The sequence below is a fragment of the Penicillium verhagenii genome, assembly GCF_028828195.1.
Source record: "Penicillium verhagenii strain IBT 33310 chromosome Unknown utg000006l_segment0_segment0, whole genome shotgun sequence".
NCBI lineage: Eukaryota > Fungi > Ascomycota > Eurotiomycetes > Eurotiales > Aspergillaceae > Penicillium > Penicillium verhagenii.
Window position 1 is genome coordinate 631,765 of NW_026643170.1, and position 16,068 is coordinate 647,832.

Consider the following 16,068-nt stretch of genomic DNA (forward strand, 5'->3'; position numbering starts at 1 on the left):
TTCCAAAAGTCCTTGCATGAGCCAAGTCGTAGAACCGAGGATTATTGAGTTGCGTAGTCAACAGAGCTATCAAAACAAAAGTTCTTCTTGTTTTTGCCCATGCCAAGAATATCACGTGATTGTGATTTTTTTGCTGTTCTTGCCTCGATGAGTCTCCGCGACCCAAGAGTGAAAAAAATCCAACCAGGGTCACTTTTTCCTATCCATCAAATCAAACCTAGAGCAGCTTCTCAATCACAAAAGAGAGCCTCTTCCCATATCACCGACCTCGAAATTTAGACCCTGGTGGCCGGTTGGAGTCAGCTTGCGCGACGGATCGCGAACAAGGTCGTGTCGAATCGAGACACCCATATTTCCTTCATCGTGTCCACTCATCGACTCCGAGTCCCATTTACCTTTCTCCCAATCGGCATTCTTTGCATCAGTTCCAGTTCACATCGTCATTTGACTTCTTCTCTGAAGTCGTAGATATCCGAGATTCGCCTGCGATCATAGCTCATCCTCACGCGTGACGGACTTGAGTGCGGTCCGCTACCGAGCGCAAACACAACATCCGGCTGTCGAGCTTTCTCTTATTCGAGATCAAGCTCACCAAAGACCTACAAGTCCCGTGAGACCTGCGAGGAGGTGTGGTGCATGCGCACAGCTGAAATCGAGGGATCGTTGTCGATCTTCAGAAAAGGGTGCATAGGGTTCCCAGTATTAGCAAACATTGCATGATAAAGACTGGAACTTCCAAATTGTGAAAATATTCCCACACATACCACCACAGATGTCGAAACGCACAGCGCAAGGTCCTCAGGGATCGAAGGACGATGAGAACATTTTTAGCATGCATGGCACACCGGAGGAGAAGCCTCAGCGGGCAACGGCGGCGCAGTTGGCGAGCAGAAAGTAAGTTTGGTGCATTTTTATCAAAACCTCCCCTTGATCTGTCGAGTATTGTCAACTTGAATGTTTGAAATGGCAAGAGGACGGTGGAGGAGAGGGGAAGTGGGAGATGAAGTCAATACCAAGTACCAATGAACCTGCTTGATATGTATGGATTGACGGGAATATGTTTAGCATGGCAACATACCCCTCCAAGCCGTGGGTTGGACATTTCCCTTTTGGGACGTGTTTGAGCCTTGTTGATACTACTTTTTCATGACTTCTCTCACTTCCTCTCCCCCGTGCTCTCTTCTTCTTCCCCTCGCGCTTCCCTCTACCCACCCTCTTTTCTTCTTTCCTTCGCGCCACCCCCCATCCCCACCATTTGTTCCAAACGCCTGTTGTGTTCCAAACACCTGTTGTCTTCCAAACACCTGTTGTCTTCCAAGCACCTGTTGTGTTCCAAACACCTGTTGTTGTTTTCCCCCCATGTTTCTTTGCTCCAAATTGCAAAATGTCTTCTCTTCCACCCTTCTCCGTGAAGGGATTCTACGAATCTCAAAGCTCCGACGATTCATATCTCTCTTATTCCTCCTCCCCCTCCCCCTCCCCCTCCCCCTCCCCCTCCCCCTCCCCCTCCCCTTCCCCCACTCCCTCCACTTCTACTCGCAAGGGCAAACGCCAAGCCGAAGCGGATCTTGCTGACGGTGACGATGACAGAATCAAGGATGTGAGAAAGCGTCCTCGTGGTACGACCGCAGCTCCTGCGTTTCCAACATCTGGATTTACTGCCCCTCAAGCCCAGGCTCAGCCATCAGGCTTTAATTTTAGCCAAAGCCAAAGTTTCCCAGGAGCCAGTTCGGCCCCCGCGCAGTCTAACCAAACAAGCGCATCTCAGTTTTCTTTTGGTGGCGGCGCTAGCCAGCCAAGCTCGGGCTTCAACTTCTCTGGAGGCTTCGGTGGCTCTGGCTCAGGTCCTGCAGCCAATCCCTTTGCTACCACTTCCTTTAATGCTGGGTCTTCATTCCCCGCCAACCCTACTCCTACGCAGCCTGCGCAACCCACCCAGCAAGCTCCATCCTTCTCCTTTGGCGGTTTTGGAGGCAACCAGCCTGCTCCACAACAGCCTGCCTTCTCATCTGGCTTGTTCGGACAGCAAGCCACCAATAATGTCGGCGCAAACTCCGTTGCCGACTCTATGCAAACTTCACCTGATAGCAAGTCCAAGACGAATGTTGGAAATACATCGCCTTCCTTGCCTTCTATGGATTCTTCCTTGAACCGAAGCCTGTTCGGTGACTCAGGAGCTTCACAGGACCTTTCTTCCAAGAAAGCCACACCGGCGAATATGCCAAGCAACTTGTTTGGCGGGCTGAACACGCCATTGAATGCCGCGAAGGCCTCTGGTCCATTCTCTTTCGGATCTAGTACTCCCTCCCAATCTACCGGGCCTGCGTCCTTGAATCCCTCTGATCCCATTCTCTTTTCGAATGCGAATTCTCTACCGTCACCCATCGCAGGTAACCCGTTTACCGGAAAGGGCGCTTCATCAACTGCTCAGAAGCCTTCATACCTCTTTGGATCTGTGACTCCCCAATCTACCAAGCCACATACCCCGAATGTTACTGCCTCTGATGGTATGCTCATTTCGAATGCGAACTCTGCGCCGTCTTCCCAACCAGGTAATCCGTTTAGCGGACTGGGCGCTTCCTCCACCGCTCAGAATCCTTCTGTTCCGTTCGCGTTCGGACCAGTAACTACCAAGCCCGCAGAGCCCGAAAATGTGGCTGAAAAGGCACCCCTATTTGGTGCTGCCACTCCATCTGCGCAGCAAGAGAAGGCGAGTGCTCCAAAGGCACCCCTCTTTGGTGCTGCTACCAATTCTGTCTCGCAATCAGAGAACGGAAATGCTGCTCCTTCTGCAGCCTCGAATCTTTTCTCCGTCAAGGCCGCTACACCGGCAGCAGGAAACCCATTCGCTGGATTAAGTGCTCCATCGAAACCAGCAGAGTCTTACACCCCACCCTCGCCCTTCTCATTCAACTCATCTACCCCGAAGCCTGCAGAGCCGGAGAAAGCGAATGCAACTCCGAAGGCATCCCTGTTTGGTGCTGCTACTTCACCTGCGCAGCCGGAGAAGGCGACTGTACCTCCAAAGGCACCCCTCTTTGGTGCTGCTACCAATTCCGTCTCGCAATCAGAGAATGGAAATGCTGCTCCTTCTGCAGCCTCGAATCTTTTCTCCGCCAAGGCCGCTACACCGGCAGCAGGAAACCCATTCGCTGGATTAAGTGCTGTATCGAAACCAGCAGAGTCTCACACCCCACCTCCATCCTTCTCACTCAACTCATCTACTCCGAAGCCTGCGGAGCCGGAGAAAGCGAGTGCAACTCCAAAGGCATCCCTCTTTAGTGCCGCTGCTCCATCTGCGGAGCCGGAGAAGGCGACTGTACCTCCAAAGGCACCACTGTTCGGCGCTGCTACTCCACCTGTTTCGCAGCCCGACAAAGTGAAAATTCCAGGAGACGATATTCCCCATCCTGATTTCAGTCATCTGACTCAGGATCAGCAGGACAAAGCCTTGTTGCATTGGAAGATCCGAACCTTGGATATTTGTTTCCAGCGAGAGATTGCCCAGTCCCGGCCTGGGGAAACTTTGTTCGACAACATACTTCTCTTCTACCTTAAGGTCCGACATGCCTTGGGTCATCCAGTCAAACAGCGCCCGGAGTTGAAGCGCCCGGAGACAACCGAAGCCTCGGACAAACCCCCCATGCAAAACGGCCAAGCCGAAACCAATGGCGACCACGGGTCTACGACAGCCAGCATTTTTGCGAAGTCGTTCTCTTCTCCTGGGCCTGCTCAGGATTCCTCCAGCTCGGCTTCTAAGTTTGGAGCACAAACATCCACCCCCGCAGCTCCCAATTTTGGAGCAGCCTCATCCTCAGCGGCTCCTCAGTTTGGAGCAGCCTCATCCTCCGCGGCTCCCAAGTTTGGAGCAGCCTCATCCTCCGCGGCTCCCAAGTTTGGAGCTCCTTCATCCTCTACGGCCCCCAAGTTTGGAGCTCCTTCATCCTCTACGGCCCCCAAGTTCGGGAATGGCACCTCTGGCCCCGTCGACTTCATGGCTCAGTTTAAGAAGACAGCCGACGACAATGCGGCCAAGGAGAAGGCTAAGCGCAAGGCTGAGGAGTTCGACTCCGAAGAAGACGACGAGGAAGAATGGGAACGTCGTGATGCAGAGAAGCAACGCGAAAAACGTGCGAAGTTTACCGCTGATGCCGCTAAGGCTGATGCCGCAAAATCGGTCTGGATTCCGGGACAAGGCTGCAAGCCGGTGGATTCCCCGAAGTCAACCACACCCACGCCGGGTGAGAAGCCCTCTCCTGTGCCATCTTCTTCTGGCTCCATTTTCGATTCACCTAGTCTCCCTGTTTCTGACTCCGAGAACATCTTTGGTCGTGTTCCTACTCCGCAGCCCCCGGTCGACGATGACAAGGACAGCGACGCGTCCGATGTCGAAAGTCATGCCATCTCTCCCAAACGTCGGGCTGAAGATGACGCGAACGAGGACGCTCTGCGTAAGTCTAAGCGGGCCAAGTCTCCTGAGAACACCGCAACCCCCAAGCCTAGCCTGGATCACACATGGAAGCCATCCGAACCCATCAAATTCGGAGTATCTGCGACTTCTTCTACCGCTGGCCCGAGTTCCATTTTTGCCGCTGCACCCACTTCCATTTTTGCTGCCGCTCCTGCCGTTACCCCGGCAGCCACACCTGCCACGGAGACTTCGGCCTCTGAGACCAATGACGACGAGTCAGCACCTGGTGCCATCTTCAGTCTGGCTGAAGATGCAGCGGAAACGGAGGGCGAAGAATGCGTTTTCAAATGCCGTGCCCGCGCTTTCAAGCTCGGCACCGGTTGGGAATCTCAGGGTACTGGTTTTGTCAGCCTTCTCGTCCATGAGAGTGGACGCGCACGCATTGTTCTCCGTGCAGACCCCAGCGGTTCCGTAATTTTGAACACTCTCCTTAAGAAGGAGTTTGAGTATCAACTTACTAATAGTTCAATCCAATTTATGGTTCCGCAGGTGGACGGCCCGCTTGAGCATTGGGCTGTGCGCGTCAAGGCAGACTCGATCAACGCCTTCCACGCCAAGGTCGAATCCATCAAGTACTAGGGAATTGGTATGCGGTATCGGGAAATTTAAATCTTGTATTTTAGCCTCTGTTTCAATCTTTTCGTTTCAAATATTTCGAATTTTCCAAATGTTCGATTATGATTTTGATGGCCACAAAATATCTCTACAGCAGAGAGAGATAGTATGTATTTTTTAACAATAGGTGAATCAAATCTTCAAATCCTCAAATCTTCAAATCTTCAAGCAGTGCATTGCATACTACTAACGTACGGACCAACCCACTATCGAAATGTTTTCCAATGTTGGTCCTTCGGAGGAACTATGGCGGGGTCTGCTATGCTGGTAGAACCTGTATTCGAAAGCGACTTCCGTCGACATCTGGATACTTGATTTCCGTCGAGTCTTCAACTTGAACTTTTCAACATACAGAGTACTCTATCTATTCGAGTTTTGAGGAGATAGTGTGAAAGGATATAACAAAAAGTACTAGTCTACCTGGAGCCTACGATAAGAACTGAAGCAAGGGTATGAAAAAGATATTTTTATTTTAAAAAAAAGCCCCAACCGAACCCCAAGTGTAACATGGAATCATAGAAGCGATGATAACGACAAGGTGAACCTCATTTACGCGTCATCGACGGTAGCGGTGTGCAGACCCTTGGGGTTCTTGACGTTGACAGCCTGGACGTGGGAGTACAGACGCTCGACAGCACCCTCCTCATCGTTACGCTTGCGGGAGATGCGAACGCGGAGACGGAAAGGAACACCCTTGATACCGGCCTCCCAGACCTTCTTGTTCAGCTGGGGGTCGACGCGGACATCCTTGGTGCCCTGTAAAATGCGAAAGAAGAAAACCAGAGTCAGAAATCTGCGCAAACATGCTGAAAACTCCCACAGACGGGGATGAAATAAGAAAGGAATTGTTAAGACTCACCATAGCCTGCTCGGCAAAAGCACGGATCTCCTTGATGGCACGAGGAGCGCGCTTCTTGAAGCTAACACCGTGGCACTATATTACCGAAAAGAAGTCGTAATCAGTCTTCCGCCCGAATGCCATCATGTAGAGACAGAGCTCTGTGATGTTCTGGTTTTGGCCATATAGGTGGACTTCATAAAACTAATTCTTCTTTTTTTTCTGGTTCCCGTTTCCGTTTATAGGGAGTGGGATGTCACTTGCAAAATTATGTTTCAAATCTGCAGACGACAGGTTCGTCGCAAGGACGAGTTAACACTGTGGTTTCCCACAGATCGCATTCCGAGGGGCCAGACTTGGGCTTCGAGTCAGGTGGGAAGAAAAGGAATTTTACATCCTGATCCCCCGACCCAAGACAAAGACCCGCGCAAGAACCCTCAAAATTCATTGAAGAATTCAAAAACCCGACTCCATGTTTCAGAAGGAAGGCGTTCTCTGTCCAGTTCCATATTGTGCCTCCACAGATCCCTCACAGACTCGTTGTCGTGGGTAAAAAAAAAAAGGTTTCGGGTTCAACATACTCTGCGGTGCAAGTTGATGGTGTACTCGCGCGACACCACGTCGGCAATGGCCGAGCGCTGCTTCTTTCCGGTCTGCTGGACGTTGGACATCTCTGCAGCAATGTTAGAGGGAGTTGGGAGGGTGAAGGTGTGCGGAAAGACTGACTGAAAGGGTTCGGTGTCGACTGTGGGCGGAAGTGATCGATGAGTGGAAATTCAAATTTGTGATCTCGGATGAGTGTGGCTCGCTTAGGCGGTGGGAGGATTATGATTGGTTGTGGGTCATGTGATGTCCTATGATTTGTTGGATGCCATGAACTTCGGGTGTCCACCTTTAACTTGTATTTGTCCTTAGGAGTCAGGCATCAATATTGGATTTCTCCCATAAACTACTACTAGTCGTAATTAGATAAGATGTATAGTACTGTAAAAGATCCTAGGACAGAGAAGTAGTAGATAGTAGTATAAACAAAGTAATTTGTACTAATGTATTGTATACTCTGTCTTCCAACCTCTAAATAGTACTTATGGAGTATATCTATTGAGAACCTTCGCCACTCACGTCAGGATAAAGGTCGAACCGCCGCTGACTGTAAATGGGAATGCTTTTGCGAATGTTCAAAATGCTATCATTGTCCAGATCAGCATAAATGATAGTTTCCTTCTCATCTGCTTCAGTCACGATATTGGCACTAGGGTCGGTAATCAAACTGTGGCCATAGGCATGATAGCTCGCTTCCAGGTCACGAGAAGGACTGCACAGAGCCACATATGACTGGTTATCCACGGCGCGAGCCCGGCCAAGTAAAGACCAGTGGAGTGGGCCAGTGGTTGTATTGAATGCACCGGGGTACACGAGTAAAAAGGCTCCCTTGCGGGCAGCGATCATGGCAGCCTCGGGGAACCGAATATCGTAGCAAATAGCCAGACCAATCTTTCCATATTCAGGGAGGTCAATCACTGTCAATTGATTACCCGGAGATAGCACATCGCTTTCCTTGAATGCGATCTTGCCTGGGATATCGATGTCGAACAAGTGTGTCTTGCGGTGGGTGCCAATCAATGCGCCGGATGGTGAGAATACCAGCGAGGTGTTGTAGTATTTCTTGGTGGACTCTTCGAGTTCAGGGATACTGCCACCGACCAAATATGCGTTTGCTTCAGCGGCGATGGCTGATAGCGCGTGAAATGAGGGCGATTGTTCCTTCGTCGGAGGGGAGGGGTGGAGGGTTTCGGCGTATTTGGGGAAGTACTGTGTGCCATAGGGGGAGTTGAAACACTCTGGAAGCACAATCAAGCGTGCGCCAGCTTGTGCAGCCTCAAGGACCTTGCTTCGGGCGTGCGAGAGGTTGATTGCCTTATCCGCACCTAGACGAAATTAGCCGTAGAAACCTGAAGATTTGAGAGATACACATACCGGACGCAAGCTGCACCAGGGCGAGCTTTAAGGGCTTCTTCAGAAAGGCAGTCATATTGATATTTTGAAATCGAAATGTTGGTGAACAGGGAGTTCTGAGAGGGGAAGAGGTCGCGTAACAGGGGAATTGGGGGAATTGGGGGAGTTGGGGTCGCTTCGAACTGCGGGGAGCTTTGCCGATAAGAAACCGGGTACCGCCGACATGGTGCATTCGAGATCACGCAAGGAGTTCACCAGATTAGATAACCTTGAACATTTGAACATTACAAAAGAAGGGATAACATTCATCTTAACACTTCAAAGTTCGAATGCACTCTGTCTCAAGTGCTTCATTCAATGTTTTGTTAAGTACTAAATAAAAACTACAAGCCTGTGCATACATATTCATGATCCACAGGCACCCAGGCAGTATACATAGTACTATATGACTGGTTGACATCTGGATAAATATCAATTGATATTGCCCAACATTGAAATACCAAAATGCCCATATGTATCAATTGATGTAATAACAGTCCAATATTTGAACAGACTACACATGCATAGACATATGGATGCATCAATACTATTGATGTACATAGAACAGGGCTTGGAAGTCCATTGTTCGAGCTCTGGAATTGTAAAACACGAACACCTTCGTTAGAATCATGAATGTGAAAATATGGGAAATTCTAGAGTCAAGGGTTCTCGTAGTCTCTCTAGATGTCTAGACATCCTGGGATCAACATTAACTAGGAGGCACTTTGAACCTTGAAATAAGGTAGAGAGGCAAATCATGTTGGACTTGTATCCATATCACACCTGGGAAGCACCAACAAATTGCTGCTATATCTCTGAGACCCCGATGGATGCACGTGACAGCTGTTTGAAGGTAATGTCCAGGGACAAATAAGCCACTCAACCAACGGCATAGATTGGGATAGCGAAAAAAGATTGTTTTTCGACCAAAGCTGCGGTTTATATTCCACCAGTCCGAGAAAAAACCATTCGAAGTCATGAAGCTCGCATGGTCCCAACGGTGATCGATTTAGCTGCTTCGTCGACCGAAGGGCTCGAATGGCAAGACCGCGGCAACAATAGCCATGACGATATAGAGTGCTGCGCAGATATAGATTGGGACTGCGGTTTTGGTCTGGGAGACAATTAGTATGATACAAGATAAACGAAGCGTGGAACTTACATTGGCCGAATGGGCCACGACGGCACTGACAATACCCATGATTCGATTGAGTCCGATGGCAACTCCATTGCCCGTACCTCGATGAGCCGAGGGAAAGACCTCGGGGGTGTAGGCGTATAGAGTACCATAGTAGATATTAAGGCAGAACGAGATCGTGCAAGTGAAACCAAGATTCTGACTTTCTGTTCGCACCTGAGTGTAACAGAAGAAGAAAATCATGGTGACCAAGGCCCCGATGATCATGGTACCGCGACGACCCCAGAACCAAGGTGAGCGACACATGAAGCCAGCCACAACAGGCCCAAAGATGCTACAAGTGTTATTGATTGCATAGTTGCGCCAGGTGGTGTACTGGCTTGAATCTCCGAACTGAGCGCCGCGGGATGCTAGGTATGTGGGTAGGAAGACGTTGTAAAGAGGATAAGCGAGACCGATCAAAAGCCACGAAAACCAGACCAAGGAAGTTGACAAGGCCATTTTTCGTGTCGCATATAGTCCCTTAAAGTGGAACATGACCTCCCGGGGATCGATGAGTCGTTGAGTCAAACCGACCGCTGTCGTTTTGCGATGGCTTGTCACTCCGCACGCTAGGAGGCGCTCAACAGTCAGACTGCAAGGGCGCTGGTATTTATCAGCGATCTTACGGAGCACGCGCACCGCCTCTTCGTCTTTTCCTTCAGCGATAAGGAACTTGGGAGTTTCCTCTAGTCGAATGATGGTGATGCGCAAAATGGACAACACGAATACGAAGGCACCCGATGTATACCAAACGTATCGCCAACCCATATTGTTCTCATAAGTGCAGGTGGCTGCATCGGAGCACGAGAAGTTTGGGAGAAAAGCCCAGGCAAACAGACCGGCGATGAGCTGACCGAGACCTAGGAGATGCGAAAAACAGTCAGTCCTGGTCTTCCGGTGATTTTTAAAAGAAACACTTACCCCACCACGCCGCCATCAAGGTCAAAAGCCATTGACTCTTACTAGGAAGATACTCGAGAAACACGGTGGTGTCCAGTACCAAGTTTCCACCAGCGCCAAAAGCACTGAGGCAGATGAAGAGACCCAGAACAGTCCATGACGGCGAAGCGCCCGCCACGACCGTGAAAACCGCCGAGACGAACAAAGAAACATTGAACGCAAAGCGACGACCGATGATATCCGCGGAGAATCCCCAGAAGATGGCGCCTACCAGCATACCAACATAAACAGCAATCGTCAAGCCCGTCGAATAGCTCGGGTTGAATTCATACCCAGCCTGAGTGGAGATAATCGACTGAATCAGGAGGATGAGAGAGTCGACAGCGTATCCAAAGCCGTTCAGACAGAAGAGCTTCCAGTGATGGGGAGTGAAACCGATCTCATCGATAGCCTGGACCAAAAGAATGTTTAGCCACATGTCAATTTCAGGGTTGCACCGTGCGAACTCACGTCGTTGACCATGTTCATCTTGGCCGCCAGCACCCGGTCCACCTTCTCTCCTCCCAAGATATCATTCTCGCCATGCGCTATGGAGCGCTCGGTCAACGAAGCATTGCTGGGAGACTTCAACTTGCCTGCCCGATCTGCCGGAGCAGTGGCAGTTGCTTCGACGTCCATTGGTTGCGATGGTGCTTATCGGCTTATCGGTCAACGGTGGCTAATCTGGGGAAAACGCAACTTTGGCTGGAATGCGAGAAGCCAAAATCACCAAAACTTCAAGATTTAGAAGACTTGGAAGAGAGGGGAAAGAACAGAAGAAGAAGAAAAAAAAGGACACGGAGGGGTCCTGTCGCATGTCCATCTCGCTCTTTCCTCCCCACGCGGTATCTCCTCGTGGCTCAATCCTGCATTGTCGAAGCTACTCGCGCACGAGGCAAGCTGATTGGCTATGAACAAGGTCCGTGGGAGGTCGACAAGTTGACTAACTGTTTGAGGAACAGTCAAGCTGAGTCAACTATCTCCATGCCGCCAATTCGTCCAATCATCGCTCCTTTGCCCGCATGCATCAATGACCCTCGGTTTCCCTTTAGACTAACCCACGAATATAGTTTAAAACGATTGGAAGTGGATATCCTGACAGCGAATCAGAGGAGTTGACCAGATTGGACATGATGTTGATCTTGAGCCCCTTTGGGTCATATCCTCCCAGCGACCAATGCCAAAAATTTGCCAGAGAAACCCAAAGCAAGCTCCTTGCGACAGAAAGCAGGGGGGGGATAATATCGCCTTCAAGACCTCATATGATTCAAACTGCAAGGCCCTGGCCTCTGGCTACAAAATCTACTTACAAAGATGGATCTGGGCCCTGGCTTTGTTCCCAGATACCAGCATTTGTTTATAAAGCAACAAGTCTGATGTTGCCGATAACCTCGGCATGTTAAACGCGGGATTAAAAAAGGCCAGATAAGTGAATGTCATGATATCGCGCAAGAATCAATTGTATCAAGAAACCCCAGTTACTGTTACCTGTACTTATTGCAATAGCTGAAGGCTCCGATATAGCAACCTTGACGAGACTCCACATGCATCATCTCAGATGGGTAGTGGCACCCGAGCAGACAGCCTGGGACATCAGATTTATTGAGAGATGCTCATATAAAAGGTTGACGTATCTCACGATGCGATCGAATATGTCAACAGTGATATGTCGAGACAGAAGAGCAAATAAGAACCATGGATTTTATGCGGTTCTATTCTTCTTGCAGCCATTTACTGCCGAGGCAGGTACTTGCAGGGAAATTGTTCATGCATCAAGAAGAATCGTGCAAATGCAAAATCCATAGACGAATTTTCAGAAAGATTTAGCTAAGGATAAAAGATGGGCTTCCTTCAAACATCTTCACTTAAGCAAGTCAGCTACATTTGCTGGAGGCGAGGCTGCATCCAGAGATCGGAACCGGGAGCTGCAGGCTTTGTCTGGAGTCAAGATAATATGTGCAACCATATTGGCAATATCATGTCAACCGTTCAGATCCGATAATTGGATCATCTTGCAAACCTATTCACCCCCTGGGCAAAGGATTGCAGAAGGCATCATCAATTCAACCAGATCAAATGCCACAAACAGTAACGTCTGACAGACCTCGTTTGTTGTGGTTGGCTTGGACTATCGCCATATATGCAATGATCTGTCTTGACCGAGTAATTAGGTCTTTTTTGACCTCAATGATAACCACTTGGCATATAAGATGATAGATGTTTTAGATTTAAAACATCAGCATCAAATTATTGAAGGGCATGTTAAGTCCAACAGGTTAAAGACTTGACTTTGGCGAGTGTTCGCGTCCGTACCTTGGCGCAAAGGACCCTCAGTCACCATTGCTGGCAATTCCAAGGTTGTGGATCGAAGACTCATGAATATTGACTAGTAGGTTAATAAACACCATAAACCGGAGTGAATTGTAGAAGGGGAAAAGACTGAAGAAAGAGAGAAAGAGAGAAATAGAGAGAGTGAGTCCTAAAGAGAAAAGCGCTAGAATAATAGCATCAAGAGAATCGTGTGATTTTCTATAAACGGCCCTTCACTAAAATGAGTGTATTTCGGCTTGAAAGCATAGGTCAAGTCCACCTGATGTTTGAGAGATCAACGTGAGGTACAGATAAACTTGCAGTAGTTTGCATTGGTTAGTTTCGGGGATAGTACATACTGGCTGTAGATGTGGCTGAAGTGGATCTTCCAAGGTTCTGTGTACATCTTCGAGATCCTTCGTCGATCCTTGCCCTGATGCTCACTGATCTACTCTATATTTTCACGTTACCAAATTTTCCACTATATCAATTGATTGTTTCGCTCATCAAAGAGACTTTTCATTCGTGAGGAATTGACGGGAGCAGAATGAAATCCGGAGGGGACCATTGAATCTATGACCAGAATGTGTTACTGAAAACTATGAAGTCAATCTAGGTGGTAGGAACTAGAGATTTCCTCAAGTTCAAAGAATTCTAGCTGGCTTTGCTACATGTAAGATCACATCATGAGAATTGAATGCAGACAATGCCGAGAAGTCATGAGTAGCGTGCTGACACCCGGTAAACTTGACTCTCTCCTTCCGCAAGCCAAGAACCTTGGAAGTACATTTGCCTCAACAAAGCTCCGAGAACATACATTCTCCCACTTGAGTGGGATAGCACGGATTTGCAAAGCCTGGAGGCAATTTTCATGGCATCACTATAGGCTCACATCGGTGTTGCCGCAAATGCAAGTTAAGCTCCGCAGCTTGAAAATTACACCTCATAATCACCGGACTCTTTACCGGAGCGAGCCACATTCAAACGTATGATGTCTATGGCTACACGGAGTAATTTTGATCTGATAAAACTTCTCGTTCTCTTGGCCAAGGTAAAGAAAGACCCACCCAATATTACTGGTTCTGCTCCGCCGATTTACGTAACGACCGAAACACGGCGAAGTCCCGGTAGCAGTGACCAAGAACCGCTAAGAGACACTTGGCAGCTTGGCGATGGCATGGCATTGATGCCCAGCTGCCCATTTTGTTTTCGTTCCACTCCTAAATATCCGCCGTACGCGGGCCTTTACGGGATAGGTGGATCTATTTGTCCCCAGTGGTGTAACTAACCTTGGACACGGACCCCTCATAATTTCAAGGGAGAAAAAAAAAACAAATCGGAGACGGAGTGAAATCTAATCAGATGATCTTAACCGTGGTTGGAAATTACCCATTTGACGAGGGACTGGGTTGTTGGTGGAGAAAATATATGAGGTGCAGGCGGTCATGGCCAATCAAGAGTTCAAACGATCAGGCTGCTCGGTTGAGAGGATTATACCATTCTGGATTTCTTGGCTTTAACCATGCTGCCAAGTAATCGAAGGATGGATCAAGCTACGCATCGGCCACGTGTGTTTTCGTCTACATGCCCGTGTTTGAACTGACGGACATGATAATTGCTTCTTTTCTTCGGGGCCCGTTCCAAGGTCCGCATGCAGTACGGGGGTCCTAGGGTAAAGAAAGTTATCTGATCCTTTCCGCCCGTGGGTCGGCCATGGGCGCCGAATTATCACCGGCGGTTCAATGTGGAGGATATACGGAGCTTTCCGTAGTTTGATTCATTTAGTTTTGCGTAGTTGAGTCATTATTTGTACCTAATAAAGTCTGATGACCGAAAAAATTAATTGGTGGACACGAAAGTTCACAACAAAAATCAACACAGAAGAGATTTGATACTTAGGGCTCCACTCAGAAACTGCATACCTTGAATATAAAACAGCATGTAACTTACGATGTAATTTATGTACTTTTGGTATTGTAATAAAAGTGGACATGTGTAAATTACAGTGGAGTGATCCGGGTGGAGATTAATCTTACGAGCGGCTTGACTTGGTGGTTTTTTTTGAAAAAATTCTTAAAGAACGTTTACCAAAGGAATAAGAAGAAAGTCCTATAAGCCAAGATCTACTACTATACAAATATCCTTGGTACAGCTTCTAATATCTCAAATGAGCTACTAGAACCAGTTACAAATACCGAAATTCAAGAATACAATCCGTTCTTGAAATCTTGGAAAAATTACCAAGAATTATCTGATCTTTACCGGGATACGCATAAAGAAAACCCGCATATTCACCCATGGTAATACATTACTAGCGTCTGCCACACCTTATCACTCATCTGATTAGACTGATAAGATAATTTCATCGAACATTCCGATATTTCAAGTTGGATCTGGATTTTGCCCCCATCACAGTTTGGAATCAATCCAATTCGGCGGTCGCTTCTCCACAAACGCCCGGATTCCTTCGGCAAAGTTGGCGCCCGCATATAAACGTGGATACCATTGATCCGCCAGATTCGTCACAGCGTCCTCCGCGCTGCCAGCCTCCCAGCTTAACCGAACCCCGAGACGACCCACAATGAGCGCGTCTGGGCTGTTTTTACACATTTCTTCCGCGAGCTTCACTGCAGCCTGGGCGATGTCCTTGTCGGCATCCACAATCTGGGTGACTAGACCGTAGTCATAGAGAGTGCTGGCGGGCACTGTACGTCCCGTCAACACGAGATCCATGGTCCGCTGAAGACCGATGGTCCGAGTGAGCCGGGGAAGACAACCGGCAACGGGCACGATACCGCGTTTGACCTCGGGGAGAGAGAAGACGGCTGATGCAGACGCGATAACCAGATCGCAGTTTGCCACCATCTCAAAGCCGCCGCCCATGCAGATGCCGTTCACAGCAGCGATAATCGGCTTCTTGCCGTTGCGACGTGGGAGACCGGCGAGACCGGGCGGGGACATATCGTTGACTACACCAGCTGCGACCATTGCGTTCCATTCTAAGTCTGGACGTTAGTAAATTGTACCACGTTGTATACCAATTAAATGCTGGGAAAACAGAAATAGAACTGCAACAGTTTGTGTATGAGTGTTTGTAAAAGGAGTCTCGTGACATACCGCCTAGATCGGCTCCTGTACAAAAAGCTCTCCCATTGCCTGTAATGATGCCTACCCAAAGACTGTCATCTTGATCGAAAAGTTCCCAGATCTTTGCGATCTCGACGCTAGTCTCTTTGTTGATGGAATTTAGTTTTTCGGGTCTGTTCAGGGTGACCTGCACCACGCGTTCATGCGGGAAAGAGACATTGAAATGCCGATAGGATAAGGATTGTGATCGAAGTGACATGGTAATCTATGAGGATATGCAGAAATGTGGCTCCTCTAAGACCCGCCGTTTTGTCTTTATAAGAGTCCAAGAGCCAAGATGACGGAGTTAAACGGACAAGCCGTGAAATTTTGAGTCTAACCAGCAAGAAATGTGGCGCCGGGTCAGCCTTGGAACCCCAATGATAAACCCGCTATGGATAATCCAGGTGGAGAACCGAGGGTAACTCGGAGTCCTTTTGCTGGTTTTTTTGGAAATTGTTTCTGCTCAAACATGCCTTTCTTGGTCTAGTCAGCTTAAGAATATTTGAAGGTTCGCTTACCAGTCTCAAGTGCCTTGGAGGAATAGTCAATTCGACCTCGGCTTCGTATTTATTTTCAGGGTCTGCACTTTGT

The 16,068-nt window shown here is 48.7% G+C and overlaps 4 protein-coding genes across 4 annotated transcripts; 1 reads left to right on the plus strand and 3 right to left on the minus strand.

Annotated features, from left to right (window-relative positions):
• Nucleotides 1-1,384: 1,384 nt before the first annotated feature.
• Nucleotides 1,385-5,050, plus strand: N7466_005643 (uncharacterized protein; the record flags this gene model as incomplete). The annotated part of the gene is made up of 1 exon (XM_057165040.1): nt 1,385-5,050. The coding sequence occupies one exon, from the start codon at nt 1,385-1,387 to the stop codon at nt 5,048-5,050; it is 3,666 nt and encodes a 1,221-aa protein (XP_057020639.1).
• Nucleotides 5,051-5,635: 585 nt separating this feature from the next.
• Nucleotides 5,636-7,956, minus strand: N7466_005644 (uncharacterized protein; the record flags this gene model as incomplete). Its single annotated transcript, XM_057165041.1, has 6 exons — nt 5,636-5,842; nt 5,946-6,020; nt 6,506-6,597; nt 6,651-6,732; nt 7,047-7,852; nt 7,902-7,956. 6 exons carry the CDS (start codon nt 7,954-7,956, stop codon nt 5,636-5,638), a joined length of 1,317 nt encoding a protein of 438 aa, XP_057020640.1.
• Nucleotides 7,957-8,928: 972 nt separating this feature from the next.
• N7466_005645 (MFS transporter) lies at nt 8,929-10,677 on the minus strand (the record flags this gene model as incomplete). Its single annotated transcript, XM_057165042.1, has 3 exons — nt 8,929-9,959; nt 10,021-10,450; nt 10,510-10,677. 3 exons carry the CDS (start codon nt 10,675-10,677, stop codon nt 8,929-8,931), a joined length of 1,629 nt encoding a protein of 542 aa, XP_057020641.1.
• Nucleotides 10,678-14,757: 4,080 nt separating this feature from the next.
• sidH (enoyl-CoA hydratase/isomerase family protein) lies at nt 14,758-15,694 on the minus strand (the record flags this gene model as incomplete). The annotated part of the gene is made up of 2 exons (XM_057165043.1): nt 14,758-15,347; nt 15,466-15,694. The coding sequence occupies 2 exons, from the start codon at nt 15,692-15,694 to the stop codon at nt 14,758-14,760; spliced, it is 819 nt and encodes a 272-aa protein (XP_057020642.1).
• Between the last annotated feature and the right edge of the window lie 374 nt (nt 15,695-16,068).